This window comes from Lentinus tigrinus, assembly GCF_003813185.1.
Source record: "Lentinus tigrinus ALCF2SS1-7 unplaced genomic scaffold L226scaffold_2, whole genome shotgun sequence".
NCBI classification, from domain to species: Eukaryota; Fungi; Basidiomycota; class Agaricomycetes; order Polyporales; family Polyporaceae; genus Lentinus; species Lentinus tigrinus.
Genome location: NW_027137911.1, coordinates 2136823 through 2157855, shown reverse-complemented (window position 1 = coordinate 2157855; position 21033 = coordinate 2136823). Strand labels below are relative to the sequence as shown.

General features: G+C 57.2%; 7 protein-coding genes across 7 annotated transcripts; 2 read left to right on the top strand and 5 right to left on the bottom strand.

Annotated features, from left to right (window-relative positions):
* L226DRAFT_138496 (glyoxal oxidase precursor) lies at window positions 1-2304 on the bottom strand. The gene is made up of 5 exons (XM_067672318.1): window positions 2298-2304; window positions 1961-2237; window positions 1649-1908; window positions 395-1589; window positions 1-338 (listed from the first exon to the last, which is right to left on the bottom strand). The coding sequence occupies exons 2-5, from the start codon at window positions 2049-2051 to the stop codon at window positions 106-108; spliced, it is 1779 nt and encodes a 592-aa protein (XP_067542031.1). The 5' UTR covers window positions 2052-2237; window positions 2298-2304; the 3' UTR covers window positions 1-105.
* A 653-nt stretch (window positions 2305-2957) lies between these two features.
* Window positions 2958-4708, bottom strand: L226DRAFT_519346 (uncharacterized protein; the record flags this gene model as incomplete). Its single annotated transcript, XM_067678578.1, has 6 exons — window positions 2958-3971; window positions 4023-4074; window positions 4131-4176; window positions 4240-4438; window positions 4491-4525; window positions 4579-4708. 6 exons carry the CDS (start codon window positions 4706-4708, stop codon window positions 2958-2960), a joined length of 1476 nt encoding a protein of 491 aa, XP_067542030.1.
* A 1381-nt stretch (window positions 4709-6089) lies between these two features.
* L226DRAFT_499787 (glyoxal oxidase precursor) lies at window positions 6090-8171 on the bottom strand (the record flags this gene model as incomplete). Its single annotated transcript, XM_067677735.1, has 5 exons — window positions 8090-8171; window positions 7651-8023; window positions 7254-7588; window positions 6392-7194; window positions 6090-6322 (listed from the first exon to the last, which is right to left on the bottom strand). The coding sequence occupies exons 2-5, from the start codon at window positions 7963-7965 to the stop codon at window positions 6090-6092; spliced, it is 1686 nt and encodes a 561-aa protein (XP_067542029.1). The 5' UTR covers window positions 7966-8023; window positions 8090-8171.
* A 611-nt stretch (window positions 8172-8782) lies between these two features.
* L226DRAFT_608683 (uncharacterized protein) lies at window positions 8783-10711 on the top strand. Its single transcript, XM_067685956.1, has 3 exons — window positions 8783-8998; window positions 9051-9440; window positions 9508-10711. Exons 1-3 carry the CDS (start codon window positions 8991-8993, stop codon window positions 10385-10387), a joined length of 1278 nt encoding a protein of 425 aa, XP_067542028.1. The 5' UTR covers window positions 8783-8990; the 3' UTR covers window positions 10388-10711.
* L226DRAFT_529857 (uncharacterized protein) lies at window positions 10589-12322 on the bottom strand. The gene is made up of 5 exons (XM_067679704.1): window positions 12197-12322; window positions 12102-12142; window positions 11717-12053; window positions 11540-11661; window positions 10589-11481 (listed from the first exon to the last, which is right to left on the bottom strand). The coding sequence occupies exons 1-5, from the start codon at window positions 12258-12260 to the stop codon at window positions 10618-10620; spliced, it is 1428 nt and encodes a 475-aa protein (XP_067542027.1). The 5' UTR covers window positions 12261-12322; the 3' UTR covers window positions 10589-10617.
* A 400-nt stretch (window positions 12323-12722) lies between these two features.
* Window positions 12723-15146, bottom strand: L226DRAFT_452760 (uncharacterized protein; the record flags this gene model as incomplete). Its single annotated transcript, XM_067675088.1, has 12 exons — window positions 12723-12992; window positions 13063-13357; window positions 13412-13634; window positions 13685-13946; window positions 13998-14104; window positions 14151-14241; window positions 14300-14330; window positions 14466-14487; window positions 14538-14626; window positions 14678-14760; window positions 14814-14860; window positions 14930-15146. The coding sequence occupies 12 exons, from the start codon at window positions 15144-15146 to the stop codon at window positions 12723-12725; spliced, it is 1737 nt and encodes a 578-aa protein (XP_067542026.1).
* A 1179-nt stretch (window positions 15147-16325) lies between these two features.
* On the top strand, window positions 16326-21004 carry L226DRAFT_608681 (uncharacterized protein). Its single transcript, XM_067685955.1, has 9 exons — window positions 16326-16483; window positions 16548-16614; window positions 16811-17104; window positions 18177-18720; window positions 18772-18798; window positions 18847-19162; window positions 19211-19270; window positions 19322-19511; window positions 19580-21004. The coding sequence occupies exons 1-9, from the start codon at window positions 16389-16391 to the stop codon at window positions 20672-20674; spliced, it is 2688 nt and encodes an 895-aa protein (XP_067542025.1). The 5' UTR covers window positions 16326-16388; the 3' UTR covers window positions 20675-21004.
* Window positions 21005-21033: the final 29 nt, after the last annotated feature.

Genomic DNA, 21033 nt, shown 5'->3' with positions numbered 1-21033 from the left:
GCAGGCGAGTTCCCAATTCCTTGATATTACGACGACTTGAACTTCTCGTGCTAATCATACAACCCTCTGTCCATTTCAGTAGCTCCCTGCTTCTCGTGTCCCCTCTCATTCAAGCGTCGGAGGGGAGTTCCCGCTGCCCATCATGACCCAAGCTCCCTCGCTAGTGACATTGTCCACCGTCAAGAACACAGTCGCTGGTCCGGGCGGGTAGACACGACCATTCGGAGGCGTGACGAAGGTGAGAGACTTGCCGTCGGAAGAGATCTCAGAATCCATGAGTACAAGACGAGCCCCTGCGTGGAAGCCATGAGTCGAGAATCCGAGATCCATGAGCGCCACTGTAAAGTCATCATCAGCGATTGGCCATCTCGGTCTGAACATCCGTCACCCATACCTTGGACGTTTGCGTCAGGACGACTCAGAGAGCTCGGGAGGGAGATAGGGACGGTGAAGCTCGTGTTGAACGACAACTTCTCTGGCATGCTCACGATCTGCGGACGCGGCACGGACATGAAGGGCGGGTCAAGCGTCTGGATCCGGAACTCGCTCGGGAATGTGACATTGGCCCCGACGACTGTGCCATTGTTGGGGTTACTCCCTCCGATGAGGAAGTTACCCTGAGGCGTGAGCGTGATGGTCGAGTGGTAGACGCGAGCGATCCCAGACGAGGGCATGCCCGAGTTGATGATGCGCTCTCCGAGCGGCGCGTCAGGAGTGTAGATGGACGGGACGAGAACGGCGTGGTCTGCGTTCGAGTTCCCGATCAAGTCTTGCACGCTGTTGAACCCCGCAAAGCCAGTACCCGCTCCATTTGCAATGAGGATCTGGCCGTTAGGGATGTGAAGAAGCTCGTGCATGGTGCGACCCTCGAGCATATGTTCGACCTCCCAGCCCTTCGCGATGCCCTCGGGAGTGACCGTGATACGAGAGCACTGTGAAGTCGCTGGTATCTGAGACGTGAGGTTGCCTGGCTGGATGGTGTCGTCAATGATGGTGCCGCCGCAGACGAGAACCTCGGGGGTGAAGTCGGGCGGTGAGAGTGGAAGCAGGATGATAGAACCGTCGATGGGGTTCGTGACGCGGACGCCATTCGGGAGGTCAGGAAGGACTGTCTCCGTGTTCGCCTCGATATCGTAGATGATGGTCTGGTTGTTCGCGACCATGAATACCGTCCCATCGGGCAAAGCGAGCATGCTGCGAAGTCCGCAAATTAGGGTTGACAGGTTGCCACACAAAAGGCACAGAAGTACGCACCGCGGGAAGAGGTTAGCCGGGAGCGCACGTTCTAGGAACGCGGACGGACGGACAGACTCCTCCTTGCGCGGGAAGAACTCAAAGCTATTCTCGGGATCGACGTTGTAGAACACCGCCTCGACGTGCATGCCTCCGGCGATGAGCAGGCTGCCGTCAAAGATGCGGATCGCGGAGGGATACCACCGTTCAGCCTGAAGGACCAGGTTCGGGTCCTCAAAGAGAGTGCAGTCTTCGCCTGTAGGGGACGAGCATGGGCCGAGCAGGCGTATGGCCTGGTTTCCTGGTTTGATGACTGGGTTGCCTGGGAACCCGGTCTGGTCACCGCCTATGCTGGCCTGTGTCGTTCGCGGACTTGTCAATAGTCAGATAACCAGTGCACACATCCGCGGCGTACCATGGTCCCGTTACTCAGCAATGCGCCACCCGCACAAAACGAGTTCGTGACGACGTCGATTGCGGTGACGTTGCTCGTCTCGAGGTTCCAGAGCGCACCCCATGCTGAATGGCCGTTGATTTGGAGCGGGTCGTCGGAGGCGCGATCGAAGAACAGAGCGAGGGTGGGCGAGACGACAATGGACTCGAGTGCGACGATGCCCGAAGTCTCGGTCTTGGTGTTGAACGTCCATCCAGGGGCGCGAGGCTTCACAGTCGTATCTTCACCTTAGCATCAGTCTCGGTGTGCAAACTATGTGAAATGATACAGTACCGAGGAGTTGTGAAGGCGAGAGAGGCTTAGCTCCCACAAGCTTTGCAACTGTCGTCAGTAGCGACAGAACTAGGAGCAGGGCGTGAGCCATGGTGGAGTTTGTCGTTGTTCGATGTACGTAGGCTTAGCCCAGCTGAGTCTGCGCAGGAGTAAGTGCAATATATAGTTTGCAGTCCTTCCTATGAGCCTACTCCAACCCGCGCCGTGTGCTATATTGTGATGGGAAGGACTCGTAAAGGAGACACGGGAAGCATCGCAAGCCGGCATGCCGCTATCCCTTTCAATGCGTAGAGTTAGGTTAGTACGGAGTAGACGAACATCGAATGCTACCGCGTACCATGCTGAAGGTGCAGGGGTCGTCATAGGCTGCTCAGGTGGCCGTACGGTATTGACACGCCCCTGCTACCGTGAGACGCTGAAGTGAGCTCTTAGCCTCAACAGGGGAGGACACACCACGGCTAAGCGGATGCAAGCCAAGTCTGTGCAGCTCTTGAGATACACAAGAAGGCTGAGGGTGCGTAAGAAGTGGAACTCTGCATGGTCTTGGTACGGCAGCGACGGCAGCGGGGCCGTGGTCCACGCTCACGCCCGCACTCACTGGCGCATGGTGCAGCCTCAACCCGTGGTTCGGCTTCCGTGGTATTCTACCCACGGACCCTTCGCACGGCTCCTTCGCACAGAAGACTAAGACTGAAGTCAGAACCACCGGAGGCCAGACACCAAGTAGATCGTAATGCACTGTCGTAAAAGCCTGTACAATCGAAGTCCGTGACGACTTTACTATACACGCGCCGAGGCTGAGCAAGCAGGGTGCGACAGACTGAGGTGGGAGACCGAGCCTGCGGGCTACCCTAGGACAGAACGGTACATCGACAGGATATAGCGACATAAGATATACAGTCTTTCAAGGGTTCAGCAACGGGAGAAGGGCGATACAGTCCTTGAGAAATCATACGGGAGAAAGGTTACGCCGGTAGCAGGGGGGGATCCAGACAAATCATGGCTGTGACGACGACGGTTCACCGGCGAGCGGCGGCGCATCTGAGTCAGACGGCGCGACACGGCGCTCGCTGTATTGCGGTGGGAGCTCGATCACCTCGTGAACCGGGGGAGGCGGAACGCTGTCTTCGATGTCGGTGTGGAGGACGAACTGTGTAGAAGGTTGCTGGCCCGGAGGAGTCAGGACACCAGCCTCAGCGGCCTTACGACGTGCGCCGCTGTCCCCGCCTGGACGCATGCCAGGGCCACTACCGCTGGCATAAGCGACTGTCGGACCGGGAGCACCGCCGTACTGCGAGGAGCCCCCATTGCTCGACCCGTAGGCAGACATGGCGCCATACTGATAGCCTTGTGTGGAGTCGGAGTAGACGGACGCAGGGGTGGGGAACTCAGTGAACTGAGATGTGGTCGCGGAGGTGGGAAGGCGAGGGGAGTAATTGTCAAAGGTCGTTGGACTATCCGCACTCGGTGATCGGCCATGCAGGAAAGGGACGGATGAGCTTGGGGACCCAAATTCTGCCATGTGCGGAGAAGTGCCTAGATCGCCCTTCGTGAGGTCCACCTCTGGGTGCTGGGACCTGCGCCCAATGACCCTGACGCCCCTATTACGGCGACGGCGGTACCATATGATGGCGCCGATAGCAAGTGCCATCACTGCGACCACAGGAACAACGATAGCGGCAACGAGGGTTCCTGTCTTCAGGTGCGAGGCAGATGACGAAGCCGAGACACTGCCTGTCGGAGTGCTCGTGGAAGTGGAAGTGCTGGTGCTGGTGCTGGTGCTCGTCATGGACGGCGCGTTGGAAGCAGATGCGGGCGAACTGCTGTCCAGGCATGAAGATTCTTGCGACTCTTGTACAGTCAAGATACTCGTGGTCCCTCCCTGTCGATTCTGGGCATCGGTCATGAAGAAGAGTACTTGCGTTCCGGCAGCGATATTTGCGACCCAAGAGAAAGACTTTGAGCCCATTGGCGGGTTTAGGACGAAGGTGGAGCCGCCAACTACAACACCCTAGAGTGACGAGTGAGGATGCATTTCCTGAGAATGTATGACGAGACATACCGTGATTGTCACCGGCTGCGTAGCATTTTCGTATTGGCTGAACACAAATCCACTGACGAGTGGGTGGAATCAGATATACATCCACCCTCAGGTAATCGTCAACCTCACTTGCACTGAATTAGAGCTTGATCCGCATGGAAATCGAAGTGGTTTTCTGTAGAATGATACCGAGTTCAAGTTGGAGTAGGATAGCGTACGTGACAACCGAAGTACATACGGATATCACCAGGGCAGTCCCGCGTGGAACTGCCCACCTTGATCGCGGGTGAAACTCCTCCAGAACCGAATCCAGTGGAGTCAGACATAACGACGACTGTCTCATTGCCAGCCTTCAGGGGCATTGTTACGGTGTAAGATCCATGGCCGTTACTGAAGGCGTTGTCCGAAACTGTGATAGTTTCCTGGACTTGAAAGGACTACAATCGCATGAGATCGGGAGTAATGTGATTTGTGACTGACGGTACAAACCGGAACAATGGTGAGCAGGAAAGGCGGGGTACCACCTAGGTGCGAAGATTTCAGCATGGAGCAACAACATATACAAAGAATGAACTACCTGTCCAGGAGACTTGAAAGTCGTCGCACTGCGTTGCCTCGCTATATGTGAACGTAAAATTGGCCGTGCATTCCTGCAAGAACCCCAGATAGTAGATCAGGAGGAAGAGTCCGTAGGATTGAGTCCACATGGAGGCAAGGGAGGGATGCAGAGGGACAACGGCAGCAGCGGATGCCCCGGAGACGGCTCGAGCTCACGAGCAGAGGGCGGGGTGGAGGCTATAAGGACGGCTCCCTGGTATCGTCTTTCCCGTGCTGTGGAGGAAGAGGGGAGGAGGCACTACGGAAGGCAATACGGTGTATATCATGATGGGAGGGTGTTTGTGGGCGTACGTGATTTCGCCACAACTGACAGTGGCTCACACGAAGAGTACCATTAGGCTTCTCATATGCGCCCAACGGTGCGCCCGAGTGCGACAATCGACCCGACGGCTGCTTCGACAACGTGGCGAGGCATAACAATTGCGGTATGCCGTTCTGCCGTACCGCCGCTCCAGGGCCAGATAGGAATGGGTTGAAACGTTTCATACAGCGAGGCAGTGGATGGGCTTCGACCGTTCTATCGCACCGACACGATCCGTAAGAGGTTCTCGTGGGCGATGCCAGCGATTCGAAGGATCCCCTGTTGCTTGAGCGTCGGCGCTACGCTCGTCAACCTCCTTCCATGAACTTGTGAACGCGCCCATGGACATAGGGTGAAGCGAGCATCGATGACACAAGGCCTGCATATCCACAGGCGAGCTCTTCACTGGCGGTTTCGCTGCGTGTCTGCAATCCGATCCCGAAGTTCGCATCTCAAGACGCACTCACCTGATGCAGAAACAGCTGTAACTGCTGGTTGAAGGGTCAGCATCTTCAAACTCCCTCTCGAGATCGACGACTCACCTGCTCTTTTTAGCACAAAAATGGACCGAGGAGCCCACGCATCGAGTTGCTACACAGCCTGTCTACCCTACAGGAGAACGAAGTCAAGAAGATCATCACCCAATACACAAGCCGGGCCCCACGCACCGTCCACGCCCCAGCACCCTAGACACATGAGCGCATCACAAAGAACATAGAGCTTAACACTTCTTGATGTACGATAATCGGTCGATGAGGCCATGGCCGACGCGACCGGTGCATGAATGCCACGGCGATGACGAACTCAGTCGTTTTTCTCGCGATTGCTTTACATCCGTTGGTGCGACGAGGAACTGGAAAATGTCAATGAGTGCTGGACGCCTGAAGTTCAAAGACGCCCTGCCCGATTCCACGCCGATCTAGAGTCTCACGATCACATGTCATTCCATGTAGCCTCAAGTGGAATATTACTATCATTGACATGCATGTTACCGTGCTCAACTACTAGCACAATGGAAAGCTTGGGGATCGGGAGTACTACTCATTGAAATTGACTAGATAGTCGCGAACGGGCACATGGCATCCTCTCGATATCCTACAAATTCTCTGGAAACTTACTTCTTCCCTTGCCACCTGACGAACGAGTCCGCCGACGCTCCCCAAATTCGATCACTCCATGGTGGGAGGAGCACTCCCGCTCCCCATCATAACCCATGCACCTTCGCTGCTGATATCGTCCACAGTCAAGAAGACGCTGGCGGGACCGGGAGGGTAGACACGGCCATTGGGCGGGGTGACAAACGTGAGAGACTTGCCGTCCCGGGCGACGCTCGCCTCCATGAACACCAGGCGAGCTCCCATATGGAACCCATGCGTCGAGAAACCCAGGTCCATGAGCGACACTGGAAGACGGCCGTGAGTTAGAACTCAAGGTGGAGCGCTCGGATGCAATGCGCAATGGGAGGACGTACCTTGAACTTTGGCGCCGCTTCGACTGAGCGCACCCGGGAGAGAGACGGGCACAGTAACCCGTTCTCCGAACCTCAGCCTCTCAGGCATGCTGAGAATCCGGGGGCGCTGCACGGACATGTACGGCGGGTTGAGCGTCTGGACCCGGAACTCGGCGGGGAACTTGACGTCCAGTGGGCCAACCCTGGTCGTGTTGTTCGGGTTGCTCCCCGCGATGAGGAAGTTCCCCTGAGGAGTGAGAGTGATGGTCGAGTGGTACATGCGCGCGATCCCAGAGCTCGGCATACCCTCGTTGCTGATCCGCTGACCGAGCGGCGTGTCGGGCGTGTAGATGGATGGGATCAAGGCAGGTTGGTCAGCGTTCGACTCGTTAATGCTCAGACCCACACCACCGATGCCAGCGAACCCGGTCTGGGCGCCGTTGGAGATGAGGATCTGGCCATTCGGGATGTGGACCAGCTCAAGCATAATCCGGCCCTCGATCATATGCTCCACCTCCCATCCTTTTGCGATACCTTCCGGCGTGAGCGTGATGCGGGAGCATTGCGAGGACGTGGGATGCTGGAACGTGAAGTTGGCTGGCTGGGTGCGATCGTCGATCTGGGACCCGCCGCAGACGAGTACCTCAGGAGTGTAGTCGGGAGGTGAGAGGGGTAACAAGATCGCAGAGCCGTCAGTGGGCACCGTAACATGAACCCCGTCGGGGATATCCGGAAGGGGTGTCTCGGTGTTAGTTTCGACGTCGTAGATGATGGACCGGTTGTTGGCTACCATGAAAACCTTGCCGTCAGGGAGCGCAAACAGTCTAGACGCAGTGACATTGCCATCAGCAGCGGCCGGACCGAAGAACGTGAAGGCACACACCTTGGGAACAGGTTTGCAGGAAGGGAACGCTCTAGGAACGCAGAAGGACGCACAGTTTCCTCCTTGCGAGGAAAGAACTCGAAGCTCAACTCGGGGTCAATGTCGTAGAAGACCGAGCCGACGTGGGAGCCGCCCACAATGAGCAGACTACCATCGAAGATACGAATCGACGACGGATACCACCGTTCAGCTAGCAGGCGTAAGTTGGGATCCTCGAAGACAGTGCATCCTTCTCCAGTCGGAGAGAGGCATGGGCCGAAAAGACGAATGGCCTGGTTCCCGGGCTTGATAGTCGGATTTCCGTCGTACCCAGTCGGGTCACCGCCGATGCTGGCCTGCAAGACATCACATTCATTGGTCAGTGGGTGCATGCATAGGATGTGGTGTGGGTACGGACCATAGTTCCGTTACTCAGGAAAGCACCGCCCGCGCACCAAGAGTTGGTGACGACGTCAAGGGCAGTGACATCTTCCGTATCGAGGTTCCAGAGGGCACCCCATGCAGAGTGACCATTGATCTGGAGAGGGTCGTCCGATGCGCGGTCGAAGAAAAGAGCAAGGGTGGGAGAGACGATGGCGGATTCGATGACAACGATCCCAGACGACCGGTTCTTCAGAGTGAACGTCCACTGCGGCGACGGCGGAGCGGCGCCAGCCACAACTGTAGACCATAGGAGGAGAGAAACGAGATTTTTCATGCCGTTGTAACTCATAGGTCGATGGAGTACGATGACACCAAAGTGCGGCCTCTGACTTCGCCTCGTATATATGCTATTACGACGCGCTCGAGTCAGTGACACTGCGAGCTCTGATTCGACGTCAAGATACTATACGCACATGCTTCAGTCTTTCCTCCTGTGTGGGAGAGCGGGGCAACAACAACGCTTACGATGCGCCTGAGCCGCACTTGCACCGGTCAGACTCCATACGAGAAGGCTGAAGCACCCCTGTTCACAGGAGCACTACGGGACCCGGCAAGGTTCTGATGCTCAAACTCTCCAGGGAGAGTAGGATGCGGCAAATAAGCCTCACTGTCCATGCCGAGAGTCCTGGAGACTAGTCTATTGAGCGAAGAGACTGTGTCGGACCGACGCACGAGCGGGTGACCCGCAATTACGATGACAATGGCCATCACCAGCAGAAGACAGGTCTCATGCAGTACTGTCAGCCTTCGTCAGTGCCTTGGCTTTCTCATAAGTATATGCAGAACCGCCGCCAATATTCACATACCTGGAGAGACTCATGAGTCAGAGAGAGAGGAGGATGACCGATGCGTCTGGCAGATTGGCGCCATGACAAGTACTAAGGCCGCAGTCACGTAGGCTCCAGTATGTGGGTCCTCAAAGCACTTTCTCATGTATTTTTGCCGTGCCAAGACCGCAAGGACGGGCCAACAGTCACCGGTGAAGCGAGGGAGCGTCGTGGTGGTAAGAAGCAAAGAGCACGGTTCGCAAGACGTCCGACTTCGCAGCCGTGTCACTTTCTAGCGCCCAAACTTTCTTGTTCAGGACCGTCATCCGTGCGTATGCAGCTGCATGGTTGGCAGCGCTCTGAATAGCTAGAGTTCTTGTTTGTGTTACTCAGCTGAGTACAAGCTCCACTAGATAATTGAGTCTGATCAGGGTGAGTACTTCCGCAGGACTACAGACTTAGGTTCATCAGAGCCGCAGTGTTGAGCCTGCGAAACTATACGACGGAAGAGACGAGCCGATGATCCATACTCCTCAGCAGGACCGGGATGTCAACGTGCGTTCTCTGAAAAGTATCAATCAATTGCGTTACGACTGACTTGTAGCAGCAAACGGACCTTTGATGATCTCCGTACGCGGAGCGACAATCCTACTCAGGCTGACTGCGCTCGAAACCATGATGAACATCTCGAGCCCCCCGCCAAGCACAGGAAAACAGAACGCGAAGCCTTCAGTTCCTCATTTGAGTCCGGTAACGACGAGGACGACCTCCTCCTACCGCTTCTTGACTTCACCCATCTCGACACGCAGTCCGCCATCTCCACCCGCTTCTCGCAAATCGCAGACGTGCTATTGCACCAGTACCGCATCCAAATCACGACTTCTTCTGTTGTAGAGCAGCTTGAACTTCTAGAAATTGAGTTCTACCTTTACAAGTCAGGGTGCCACGAAGATCCGTTCACGCACGCCAGTCCCGAGCAAAGCCAGGCAGGGAGATGGTCAGTACCCGGAAATACTCCGTATCCGCTTACAATCACTGAGATGTACACACGATATGGGTTTCAGGTACTTCCACAGACCACCATCACGCTCGAACGAGCTCGGCACGCCAACCACATTCACGTCCGGGTACCGTGGCGGAACACGCAAGGGTCTCGACATCACCATCGGCCAGCCTGTGCCCACTGCAACTCGAACATCCAAGTACTTCTCGGACGCCAGTAACTCCAACTCCAAGACATCTACCTCCACGTCTGCATTGGAGACGGAAGGGATCCTCCGCGGAGGAATCCTCTTGCGCTCCGTCCGCCGTACGAGCGACGCCAAAGTAATCTCTGGGCCGTCCCTCTTAGTCGACGAGATCCTACGCCTCAACAACGCGTCGAAAATCTCTGACCTCGTCGCCGACGTCTGGAAGGACGACATCTTCGTCTTCCCTCTCCCATCCTCCCGCCGCTCGACCATGCGCCTCGTGCGCATATCGCCCGCTGCCGCCGCGGCGACGCCACGCATATACCGCTCACCGCGCATCGGCCTCGACATCTCGCACCCATCTATCTCGCCTACCAACTTCCTCACGCACCCGCGTGTCCATTACGTCGGCCAGTCCTACCGCTTCTTCGCGCACCCACAGCTCCTCACCGCGAACGGCCTAGCACAGACGTTTCTAGGGGTGTACGACATGGAGGCTCCGCAGTACGACCCGTATCACGCAGAGCTGCTCCCGGTGCTCGAGCGGCTCACCGGATGGAAGGTCGCGAGGGTGAAGAAGTGCTTTGCGGAGTATATGGCAGGACTGGAGGGCTCGTGTGATAAGGGGAAGCGCGAGGAGGACGTGTTGAGGCAGTGGATGGGGAAGAAGGGGAAGGAAGCTGGGGCGTCGATGGCGGGTTGGTTACGGATGATGGGGACGTTGAGGAGGGTCCTGATTCCTGAAGAAGGCTGAGAAGTGAATGAATGCTTAGCAGACTCGGAATGGATGTGATGATGACCAGAGCCCGTTTCCATGTAGTGATCTTCGAGTCCCAGTACTGCGTGCAACGTACGAACATACGGTAGACGAGCCGGAGACAGGGATATATGCGGTCATCGCCCCATCTGCTCGGTCATGTCTTACTTTCCCGTGCAGAACGAGCATGTCTGAGTAAATCATATACCGAGCCAATGCACTCTACATTAGAACTTAGGGATGCCAGGGAAACGATGTATCGCAGAGAAGACATTGTACCAGAATTGTTCCTCCTCCTCTGTAGTCTTGCCCGCAATGAACCACCTATAGCCATGCCACGAAATAGCGTCGTTATCGTAATGAATGTTCTCATCCACATGCCACATTGCTACGGACTCGATGCAAGAGGGATAAAACCCCGCGGAGTCCCAATCAATGATCCAGACAGTTCCCTGGCGATCGACGAGGACATTACTTGGGTTGAGGTCTCCGTGGGTGAAGACGGGAGTCCAATCGAGCAACGGACGAGGCATAGGCGGCGGCTTCTCACCTCGCATCTGGGCGAGGGCAGCAAGGGCCCGCCAACCAACATGTGCCACCAATTCGCAGAACCGGCGAAAATGTGAGAGAGATTCAAAGGGGCCGTGTAAACCGTCTCCGAAGAGGATGCCACCCACGCGGCCTGTGTCTACAGCGCCGACTGCAGGTCGCCGGAGAGCGCGCATTTGCTTCACGTAGACACGGAGCGTGCACGCGATGCGGAATCGTCGGAGCAGGCTTAACCTATCCCAACATTCATGGAGCATTTCGCCATCGATGAAGTCCATGACTAGCATGGAGATGTTGGGAAGATACGTCCGCGGGACCGGGATGGAGGTGTTCTGGCGGACGTACTCCATACTCGCATGCTCGGAAGGCGTAGCTGTCTTCGCAACCAAGGACTGGCTGATGCGATGGATTCCTACCGACCAGGGACTGTCCGACGCGTGCAGTCGTTGCTTCAGACGATCTCCCCAGGCCGTATCGAAGTTAGTAAACAGTCGCTTGCGTAGGTCGGCAAATGATGTGATTTGTGACAGTTCGGATGATAGCTGCGTGGGAAGACACAGCTTGTCAGCCTTCCTTGGAGGGACAAGAGGGTGTACTCACGTCCGATGTCATGCACCGAGTTGGCAGTGCGAACAAAGCAGCGATCCAATCATATAGTGCATCCTGGAGACGTCCCAGAGTGACAGGCTTCCGCGGCACGGATGGCGGATCGAGGTGATTCACTAACAGCCACATAGGTATCAGATATAGTTGAACTTTCGAGATGAAAAGACGTACTGAGCAGGGACAACAACTCGTTAACGCCACCTGCAGTTGTAAGACTCGCGTTGACACAATCCACGTCATATGTGTATGCGACCGAAGGAGCAAACTGGAGACGGTTGAGATGCTCATACGAGAAGTCACAAGTGACCAGGTCGAACTTAGTTTGAACGACACAGGTAAACCCGGACTCCTTGCGAGCCAGCTCGAGCGTTTCTTCAAAGGCTGCGGGATTGTGTACTGCGTTGTAGAGTACAATAGCGATTGATACCCGGGCAGAGGACTCGGTGGCCATTCGCGCATCAAACACGAAGACCTTCCCGTCCGCATCACGCTTATACGGACGTTCATTCTGGCAGGCGGCTCAGCATAAGGTAGAATGTTGGAGATGCAGGCATACCAGTATCGAAATCAGCGTCCTCTTCCCCGAGCCTCGTTCACCTGAACTTATCGTTAGATGAATGTGCGACAGGTGTCTGGAGCAAAACACTGCACCATAAACGGCCACCGTGGCGTGATGACATCCATCTCGCTGCGGGAGAGACTCAGAGACCTCCATGCCTGTTCACGCGTTCACGCCCCGACGTCTATCAGGTTAACCTTGCGATTGTGCGGCGAGAGTGCCGGGTACAGACGCGGTTGGCAATCGAGACGTCCTTCAGCGCTTCAGCTTCCACGGCGGGCAAAGGACAATGTTCTATCCCGTGACAGGGCAAAAAAGCCCGTAACAGGTTCGTCGAATGTAACTTTTTACTGGCCTTTTACCTTCTTTCAGCCCAACTTATCCGAAAAGTTCACATTTGGCAAGAATATCACTGGCCTGTTACAAGGTCGAAAATCCTGCAATGCCCGCCGTGTTCAACTTAACATGGCAAGGCCTCTCACGATCACGTGGTATCCGCTGAGGACGTTCTTCAAGTTAATTAACCACTGCCGACAAAGTACTTTCACGCCGTGTATCGTGTATCGTGTATCGATGCCCCCCACACAACGTACGACGCACCCTAAGAGCCAATATATGCTATGTCAACACCCGCCAAACTTTCCTTACCCACACCCGAGCGCGCCTGCCCTCCGCAACATCCGTCGCATCGCGCTTTTCCCAAGCCGCTGCCTCCTCCTCGCGAATGCGCACGCCCTCTCCTGGCGCCCAGACAGCGTCCGTGTCGAGGTCGACCTCCATGAGCGGCACCATGTGCTGCGTTTTCCGGAGCCAGAGCAGCTCGTACAGCCAGTACCCGATGTAGCACGCGATGTACACTGCAAGGCCGATGTACGTCGCCACCACGTTCTGTGGGTCGAGAAAGAGTACACTTATGATCAGCAGACGTGCGGAGAAGCAAACAACTTGAAAGACGCACCCGCGCACTGAACGGCTGCTGCACGACGGACGCATACCCCTGCGCGGCGAACATCGCTACGGCGAGCACGATAGTGATGAGCGGGAGGACGGGGAAGAGAGGCTGCGTGTACGGCAGGTCCGCGAGCGGGCGGCCCTGCGCCTTCCACGCGGCGCGGAAGCGCAGCGAGATGATCCCGATCGTGCCCCACACGAGCAGCGACGAGATCCCAGTGAGGTTCAGCAGCCAGGTGAAGACGACGCCCTCGCCCCAGATCGTCGTGAGGAAGGTCACGAAGGACACGGCGAGGGAGAGGCTATAGGCGGAGGAGGGTCAGGATACGATGGGGTGCGGAGGGAGAGGGACGTACAGGAGAGAGGGCACGGGGACCCCGCGGCCGTTGACCCAGCCGAAGATGCGGGGAGCTTGACCGGCGCGCGCGAGGGCGAGCAGCATCCGGCTGCTTGCGTAGAAACACGAGTTCGTCGCCGAGAGCACGGCGGTGAGCAGCACGGCGTTGACGACGTGGACGGCAGCGCCGAATCCTGCACGCTGGAACACCACCGTGAGGGGCGACGCAGCGACACTCGAATCTGGAGCATTCTATCAGCACGATTCACCTCATTAACGGCAGTGCGCTCACCAGACGCGGCGTTGAGCAAAGTCGGGTCTTGCCAGTTGATGTTGAGGCCGATCGTGAGCATCGTGAGGATGTAGAAGATGACGATGCGGAAGAACGTCGCGCGGACCGCACGCGGGACAGCTTTGTGCGGGCTTGCGCTCTCGCCCGCGGCGAGGGAGACGAGCTCGACACCGCCGTACGAGTAGAACGCGTAGACGAACGTCTGCGCGAACGCGCTGAACCCGCCGATGAATGCCTGGCCATTTTGGAAGTTGGAAAGCCCCTTAGATGATGATGTGAGCACGCAGGGCTGGGAAGGGTGGGGAGGACGTACTGGACCCGGGTGGCCGTGGACACCGCCCCAGTCGTAGATGAGGCCGACGAAGATGAACACGATAATCATTAGGACCTTGATCATCGCGAACCAGTATTCGGATTCGCCTGCGAGATATGAGAGTCTGGTTGTAACACTAGCGAGTGGGCGTACCGTAGACGCGGACGTGGATGAGCTGCATGAGGAATATGGGCGTGATGATGACCAAGGCCCATTCCCACGCAGTGATCTTCGAGTCCCAGTACTGCGTGCGAAGAGATATTTAGCGAAGCACGATAGAAGTGTGAAGTGTTAGCACAAACCTGCAGGATGACCGCAGCTGCTGTCAGCTCGCTAGCTAAGAGGGGGGTAAGTCATGCGGGACACTTGGCGGACGATGCACGAGGACTCACGGATGGACAAACTCCTATAGAGTCATAGATGTGAGCAACGGATACGGCTATTCATAGCGAGACGCCGAATACTAACCACTGCAGCCAATAATTGCAGCCTGACGCTCACAGTCAGCAATGTAAGAAACCGAGGGGAACATACACGTACCGATCGTGAATCCTAATGCGGGAGAGAAGAACCTCGAACCGTATGTTGCAAATGAGCCGGAGACTGGGATATACGCGGCCATCTCGCCCCTGGCGATCACGTCTATCTCTGCTGTTCGTGCATACCGTCGCTGGACTCACAGAGATATGACGACACCATAGCAAAACACGCCTACGGTGAAGTATGACAGCAGCGCACCCGCCGGACCTGCAACAGCGATCGCCTGCTGGTGTTCAGTATAATGTAACCGGGGATATGTCGAGTCACCGGACTGACCGAGCCAGCACTGAGGAAGATGCCTGTGCCTATGGTTCCGCCGATAGCTTCAGGAACACATGAGCAGACCGCAGGTTAAAACACCGGCCATGTGCGATCGGAGAGATAGCGCGCACCGATCATGGTGAGATGCCGGCTTTGCATGGCGCGTTTGGTCTCGTTGTCCTCGCTCGCGTTGCCTACGAGGACACGCTTCCACACGGAGGGCTTCTTCGCGCCATGGTCGAGAGAGCCTTTCTCGAGCACGTCGGCTTGTGCGTCGGGGATCTTCTCCTTTGTCTCTTCGTCGTCGAGCCAGGACGTTGTGCGCACCTCTGGGATATCGGCGGCCATGCTCGCTGGCGGAGGCGTTGAAGATGGCGGGTGAGAGCAAGATGCGGCTTGAAGCTTGAAGCACGCCGCAGAAGCAGCGCGAAGGCGCAATTTGTACGGTTCGCGCAATTTGTACGGTTCTGCCACAATTCACCATGCATGCAGATCGAGTCGGAGAAATTGCAAGCGAGCATCAATTTAGCAGGCGCGCGGGCCGGAGCTCCGGAGTGCCAGACATCTAGCTACACCATGCGGGTACAGAAGAACTTGAAGCCCGTAGAGCGTGCGTTGCGGTAATTGATACGATGAAGATGAATTCGAGGGCTTACTACACGTATATCCCCTCTACGGCTCACGATCCCCTCGAACCTCACAACGGACGCTTCGTTCGTGCTTCAGACGGTACCCCAAGGAAAGACTGGACGAGGACTTGAAGAGAGTTTGACATGATCAACGTGGGGCTGAATGAAGGAGGGCGGAGGGAAGACAGACGGACAAAGAACAAAGGTGACGGACAGAGGACGAAAACTGAGAGAGCGGTTCACGTTCCCTCAACGTTTGAGGTACGAGCGTTAGAAGGGTGTGCTGAAGGAAAGAAAGCGGTCGAGTGCTGTACATATGAAGAAGGGGAGGAGGGTGTGGGTGTTGCGGAGGCGTACTTGAACGTGCGGGCAGACACGGGGCAGACGACGTGCGTCGGAAGAAATGATACGACAAAGATGCATTCAAAGTGCTCACTGCGCGGTATGTCTCCTTTCAACCCCGGACCTTACAGCACACGCATCGTTCTCATTCCGGGCGGTACAACGAAAATAAACGGCCGCATAAGCACTTGAAGAGAGTTGAGAATGGCAGAATCAATGAAGGAATACCCAGGAGAGCGTTGCGTGCAGACAGACAGATGAGAGAGAATGCAGACAAAGCGAGATTGCGTTTCTGAGACGTTGTAGATGCGGAAGTCCGAAGAGTGTGCTGAAGGGTTGGCAAAGACCTTATGTCGGGTGGGAGGTTAGGAGGAAGACGGAGAGTTGTCTGCCACGCGCGACTCCGCGAGCGGACGAGGCCGTGGCGAGTCGAGCGCGCGGGATTAGAGCATCGGAGATTCGGAGCGGACCGCCTGGATCTTATCTTATCTCGGAGTGGGACTGCGACGGAGATTCCCCTTGTAAGCGAGGGCAAGTCCGAGGCAAGTGCCCAGCTCTCTTTCCGTCTCTCTGCCGTCTACCCCGCACTCCCTCCTAGGCTCCGTATCTCTCTGCCCGTATGAAGGACGGCAAGCAACGTGCGAAGCCTGATACCGCCATCCCATCAGGTCGCGGAACATATGCAAAACAAGCCTGCAGCCACTGCAGGAAACGGTGAGCTCTCTCCCCTCTTTCCGCCACATTCCCACTCACACAGACATCGACGACCACCACGCAGGAAATCAAAGTGTGATGGTCGGGCTCCGGTCTGTGGGCCGTGCGAGAAGGCGGGTCGTGCGTCAGAGGTGCGTACCATGCTTTCTTCCTGAACCCCCCTCTCATAGCCCCTTGCCACTCTCTCTTACTTGCATTCTTGCTCTCGACGCCTCCGACACTCTCACCAATTTGTGTGGCTTGCATCTCGTCTCTCGCGCCGTCTTACTTGCTGTTTCCTCTCTCGCTCTCTCTGGCACGCTCTCGGTGGCTCTTTCACGCATTCAGTGCACCTGGGGCAAAGAAACCGCAAAGAAAGCGCGGACACAACAGCACTTCGAGTCCCTCGAGAACTATATCCGCGCTCTTGAAGCAAAGGTAAAAGATCTCCAGGCAGACCTCGAGAATTGCCGCCGGAATCACGGCGGACCCTCTCCTGCTGCTTCGTCCGACGCGACCCGAGACCGCTCCCTCCCTCGCCCGGACTCCCTCGAGCTCGACACCTCTACCGATGGCGGCCACACATCCTCCAACAGCGATTCGGACATAGACATCCTCATCTCACCTACCAAACATCTCCTGGTACGTTCTTTCTTCCTTTCGTCCCCCTTTCTTTCCCCCCTGCCTGCGCGTTTGCTTGTGACCCCTTCGAAGGGTGCGGCGAAGATCTTTCGGAGCCTTCTCTAGCAACAGCGCCCAGACGACTACTTTCTGGGTTTAGCATCGCGCGCAGTGGTCACCTGGAGCGCGGCGGGCGCCAACCCAGTTCGCCGTCGCAGCAGTGCACGACGACTGACAGCTCTCATCGATTCGTTGCGCTCCCCCTGAATGGAGACATTATCTTCGTATCGTTAGCCGTTGCACACGCCTGCCGGTCTCGACCGTGCTCTTCTCACGAGGCCGGTTTTCGAGGCTCCGCGCTATAACCACCATGACCGTTCGCAGTCTTCAGCGCGCCGAGGATGAGGTCATACTTGACGACCGGGTGTTGCGCGCAATATCTGCGCATTCCTACTCGTCGCAGTTCTGTGGAACGGCTTCACGCTACAGTGAGTTTGTGACGCGGTCTGCGACCCCTCATTTACTCGGGATTTTCTCCCGTTCGGGGACGCCCGAAGGCATACATGCTTTCCCAGCCGGTTGAAGGCGATCAGACGAGTCGTACGACTCGCCGTCGCAGCGTCTCAGTCGCCAGGCTTTCATTTGAGCTGGAGCGTCCGTCTCATGCCATAATGGACGGGAGCCCGCTGGTTGGCTCAGAGCTACTCTGCCAAGAAGCACCGGGAATACCCGGATGCCTCAACAAACGCAATGAGATCCTCCTCGAGGAGGGTCTCGGTCAGTCGAGGCGCTGCTGGCGTTCAGTGCACTAGCGGCGACCGTTCGGTAGAGCGGCGAGGAGGACACTCGAAGTTTTCAGCGCCTCGACGAGAAGGCGGGTGCCCGTACACCCGGCTTGCATCTCGGAAGCCCGCATCAGCACTGCCTCATTCAGGTCCACGGTTTGTTGCGGTGAACGATCTCGCCCCGTCGAGGCAGCCGTGTTGTGGGCATCAGTTAGAGTACAAGTGCTCTGGGACATTACATTCGCGCGGGACCCTCTATTCTACCACTATGATTGGTTATTGACGGTCGCTGATACGCTATCCAACAGTTACAAGACACCGACCTCGAATTCCATGGACCGACCTCGGTCTGGCGGTTAGGCGCACAACGCTCGTCTCCGGCAACGACCGACGCGAAGGGCTCTGCGTCGCCCGAACCCTCGAACGCCGTACCCTCCACCTATTTCGACTGGTCACGACACCTCCCGCGCGACGTGCCCCTGTCTCGCGCCGAGCATGACCGAATACTGGACATCCTCCTCAAGTTCTGCCAAAGTTGGAGCCTTCGTATCGTTCCAGAACTGTTCCTGCGCGACATGCACCGTGCGCTGAGCGTCCCGCCGAGTGCGACGCCGCCACGGGGAGCGCACTACAGCCCGATGCTGCACAACTCTGCGCTCGCGCTCGCGACGGCGTTCACGGACGACCCGGCGGTCAAGGATATCCGGGTGCGGCGCATGTTCGCGTCCAAGGCGAAGAGCTACATCGAGGCGGACGCGCAGAAGCCGACGATTGCGCTCGTGACTGGACTCGGCACGCTCGCGCTCTTCCACTCGACGTGCGGCGAGCAGAGCTTGGGTTATCTGTACTTTGGTACGTTGTGCGCGGCTCGTCGTTGTCGGGAATGTGCTGACAGATGTGCAGGTATGGCTGGTCGCGTGAGCCAATCTCGTAAGTCTCGAATTTTATGTTGTGGCTATTTGACTGACCCCCGTGTAGTCGGACTCAAGACGGACTGCTCGTCGTGGGTGAGGAACGGGCTGATCACGGAAGCAGACATGTACGACCGCAACTGGGCGTACTGGTCGATCTACTCGCAAGACATCCTCTGGTCGCTGTACGTCGGGCGCGAGTGCTCGCTCGTGCCGCACAAGAAGGAGCGCATGTTCGCGGTGCCGTACGTCGGAAGCGAGATCGACACCAATGCGTGGTACTGGGCCCCGAGCAAGATGCCGCCGCAGCCAAGCTATATCGTGCGGACGTTCGCGGCGAGCTGCGAGTTGATGGTTATATCGAGGCGTATCTTCGACTTCCTGTGAGTGCGGTGCTTTGTTCCTTCGAGCATGAACTGACGCCATGACAGGAACAGCCTGGGCCCTGGCTCGAAACGCGAAGGAGCGCTGCAGATTGTCAGCGAGTTAGAGTAAGTGCGCTCATGTTTCCTCTATGGCGCAGTGCTGACGACGTACCTCAGTATCCAGCTGAACAACTGGAAGGACTCGCTGTCGCCCGAGGTTGACCTGACCGCTGCGAGCCGACCGAACGCTCTCCCCCACCGCCTCATGCTGCATCTCGCATACTGGTGGACGCTGCTCCTCCTGCACCGGCCATTCTACCGTCGGACCAAGTCTTCCGGCTCGGGTCCCGAAATTGACCATGTCAAGGTGAGTGGCTTCTAGCTCGAGCTTCTACAACTCCCGTTGATCGACGCATACTGACTGAATTGGCGTAGCTGTGCAACCGGGCGAGCGACAACATCATGCTGCTGCTCGGGATTTGGCACGAGAAGTACAGCCTCCGGTACCTGCCTATTACGCTCATGCAGGTCATCTACTGCGCGGGAACGTCCTTCATTCTGTCCGCGGTTCAGGCGACGTCCGGCCCGCGGCTCGGGCGGGTCGCGCTGACCACTGCGCTCTCGCAGGCTGAGCAGTGTATCCGGTACCTGCTCATCGCGGGCAAGTCGTTCGAGTGTGCGAACGAGGTCGCGAACATCCTCTCGAATCTGCTCCACGAGCAGCTCCGGCCTCGTCTACTCATGCGCACACTCGAGCCGAAGGACATTCTACCTCGAGCTGCGAGCCAGGAACGTGGTCAGCCCAAGCCCGAGTACTCTCAGTACTCCGGCGTTGCTGGGTCCAGCAACGGCGTATCGTCATCCGAAGCAGCAGCGGATGCCCAGTCGCTAGCCGCCACGATCACGAACCTCGACGCGCTCCACGACCAGTGCCGCTTCACCCTCATGGGCAACACCGCGTACTCGCCCGACTGGAACCCGCGCGAGGGCCTCAACAACATCTTCCCCATCACGCAGCAACCCTCGGCATCCACATCTTCCTCCGTCGGCGCCCTGTACAACCCGCACTTCTCGATGAACTCGGACGGGATGGTGCGCATGCCCGAGGACGTCGACATGGAGTTCGGGCTCGGCGGGATGGACATGGGCATGATCCCCGGCCAGCCGCTCTCGAACCGGCCGTACGTGTCCTTCGGGATCCCCGAGTTCGCAGGTATCGCGCCTGGAACGGGCTTCCCGGACGTCGACGCGCCCGCGTTCAACGCGCAGACGCAGATGCACCACCAACAGCAGCAGCAACAGCAGCAGCAGCAGCAGCAGCAAGCGCAACAGCGCCAGGCGTCGGGCTCGTCCCAGGTCCAGCCGCAGGTGCAGGCTCAGGCGCGCGCGCAGGGCCAGAGCGCGTCGATGCATTTGGACTTTACGGCGGACGAGCTGGCGATGATGGACCAGATTATGCGGCAGCAGTTCAACCAGCAAGGGATGAACTTTGGACTGCAGGCTCAGCCCAGGTTCGACCCGCTGCAGTAGCTGCCGCTGGTGCTGGTGCCGGTGGGTGGTGGTGGTGCGCTGGGTTCGTGCAGTGCGCTGGGTTCGTTCTCGCTGTGCTCGCTGCTGTCCATGCTTTCTTTGGGGGCTCTGCTGCGCGTCCGTCCTATACTGTTCTTCTCTTCTTGATTTTGTCTTTTTTCTTTTTGGTGGGTCGTCGCTTCTACGGACATTGCTCCGCTATTCCTAATCCGCACAAAATGTCCCTTGAATATAGGTAGCGTATGTACCTGGTGGAATGGTGGTTGTACAGCAGAAGTGTATCTCGTAGTGTAAATTATAATTTTTCACAACCGGCATTCGTCGCAGTCCATACCCTCAGATTGGATGGCATGTGCACG

Bases quoted from the DNA above. Each gene is read 5' to 3' on its own strand.
- L226DRAFT_608681 (XM_067685955.1), top strand. From the start codon at position 16,389: ATGAAGGACGGCAAGCAACGTGCGAAGCCTGATACCGCCATCCCATCA. The intron at 16,484-16,547 runs GTGAGCTCTCTC...ACCACCACGCAG, and splicing joins TGCAGCCACTGCAGGAAACG to GAAATCAAAGTGTGATGGTC. The intron at 18,799-18,846 runs GTAAGTCTCGAA...ACCCCCGTGTAG, and splicing joins TGGTCGCGTGAGCCAATCTC to TCGGACTCAAGACGGACTGC.
- L226DRAFT_138496 (XM_067672318.1), bottom strand. From the start codon at position 2,051: ATGGCTCACGCCCTGCTCCTAGTTCTGTCGCTACTGACGACAGTTGCA. The intron at 1,590-1,648 runs GTACGCCGCGGA...CGAACGACACAG, and splicing joins TGCTGAGTAACGGGACCATG to GCCAGCATAGGCGGTGACCA. The intron at 339-394 runs GTATGGGTGACG...ATGACTTTACAG, and splicing joins TCCTGACGCAAACGTCCAAG to TGGCGCTCATGGATCTCGGA.
- L226DRAFT_529857 (XM_067679704.1), bottom strand. From the start codon at position 12,260: ATGGAGGTCTCTGAGTCTCTCCCGCAGCGAGATGGATGTCATCACGCC. The intron at 11,662-11,716 runs GTACGTCTTTTC...TGTGGCTGTTAG, and splicing joins CGAGTTGTTGTCCCTGCTCA to TGAATCACCTCGATCCGCCA. The intron at 11,482-11,539 runs GTGAGTACACCC...CTTCCCACGCAG, and splicing joins CTCGGTGCATGACATCGGAC to CTATCATCCGAACTGTCACA.
- L226DRAFT_608683 (XM_067685956.1), top strand. The intron at 9,441-9,507 runs GTCAGTACCCGG...TATGGGTTTCAG, and splicing joins CAAAGCCAGGCAGGGAGATG to GTACTTCCACAGACCACCAT.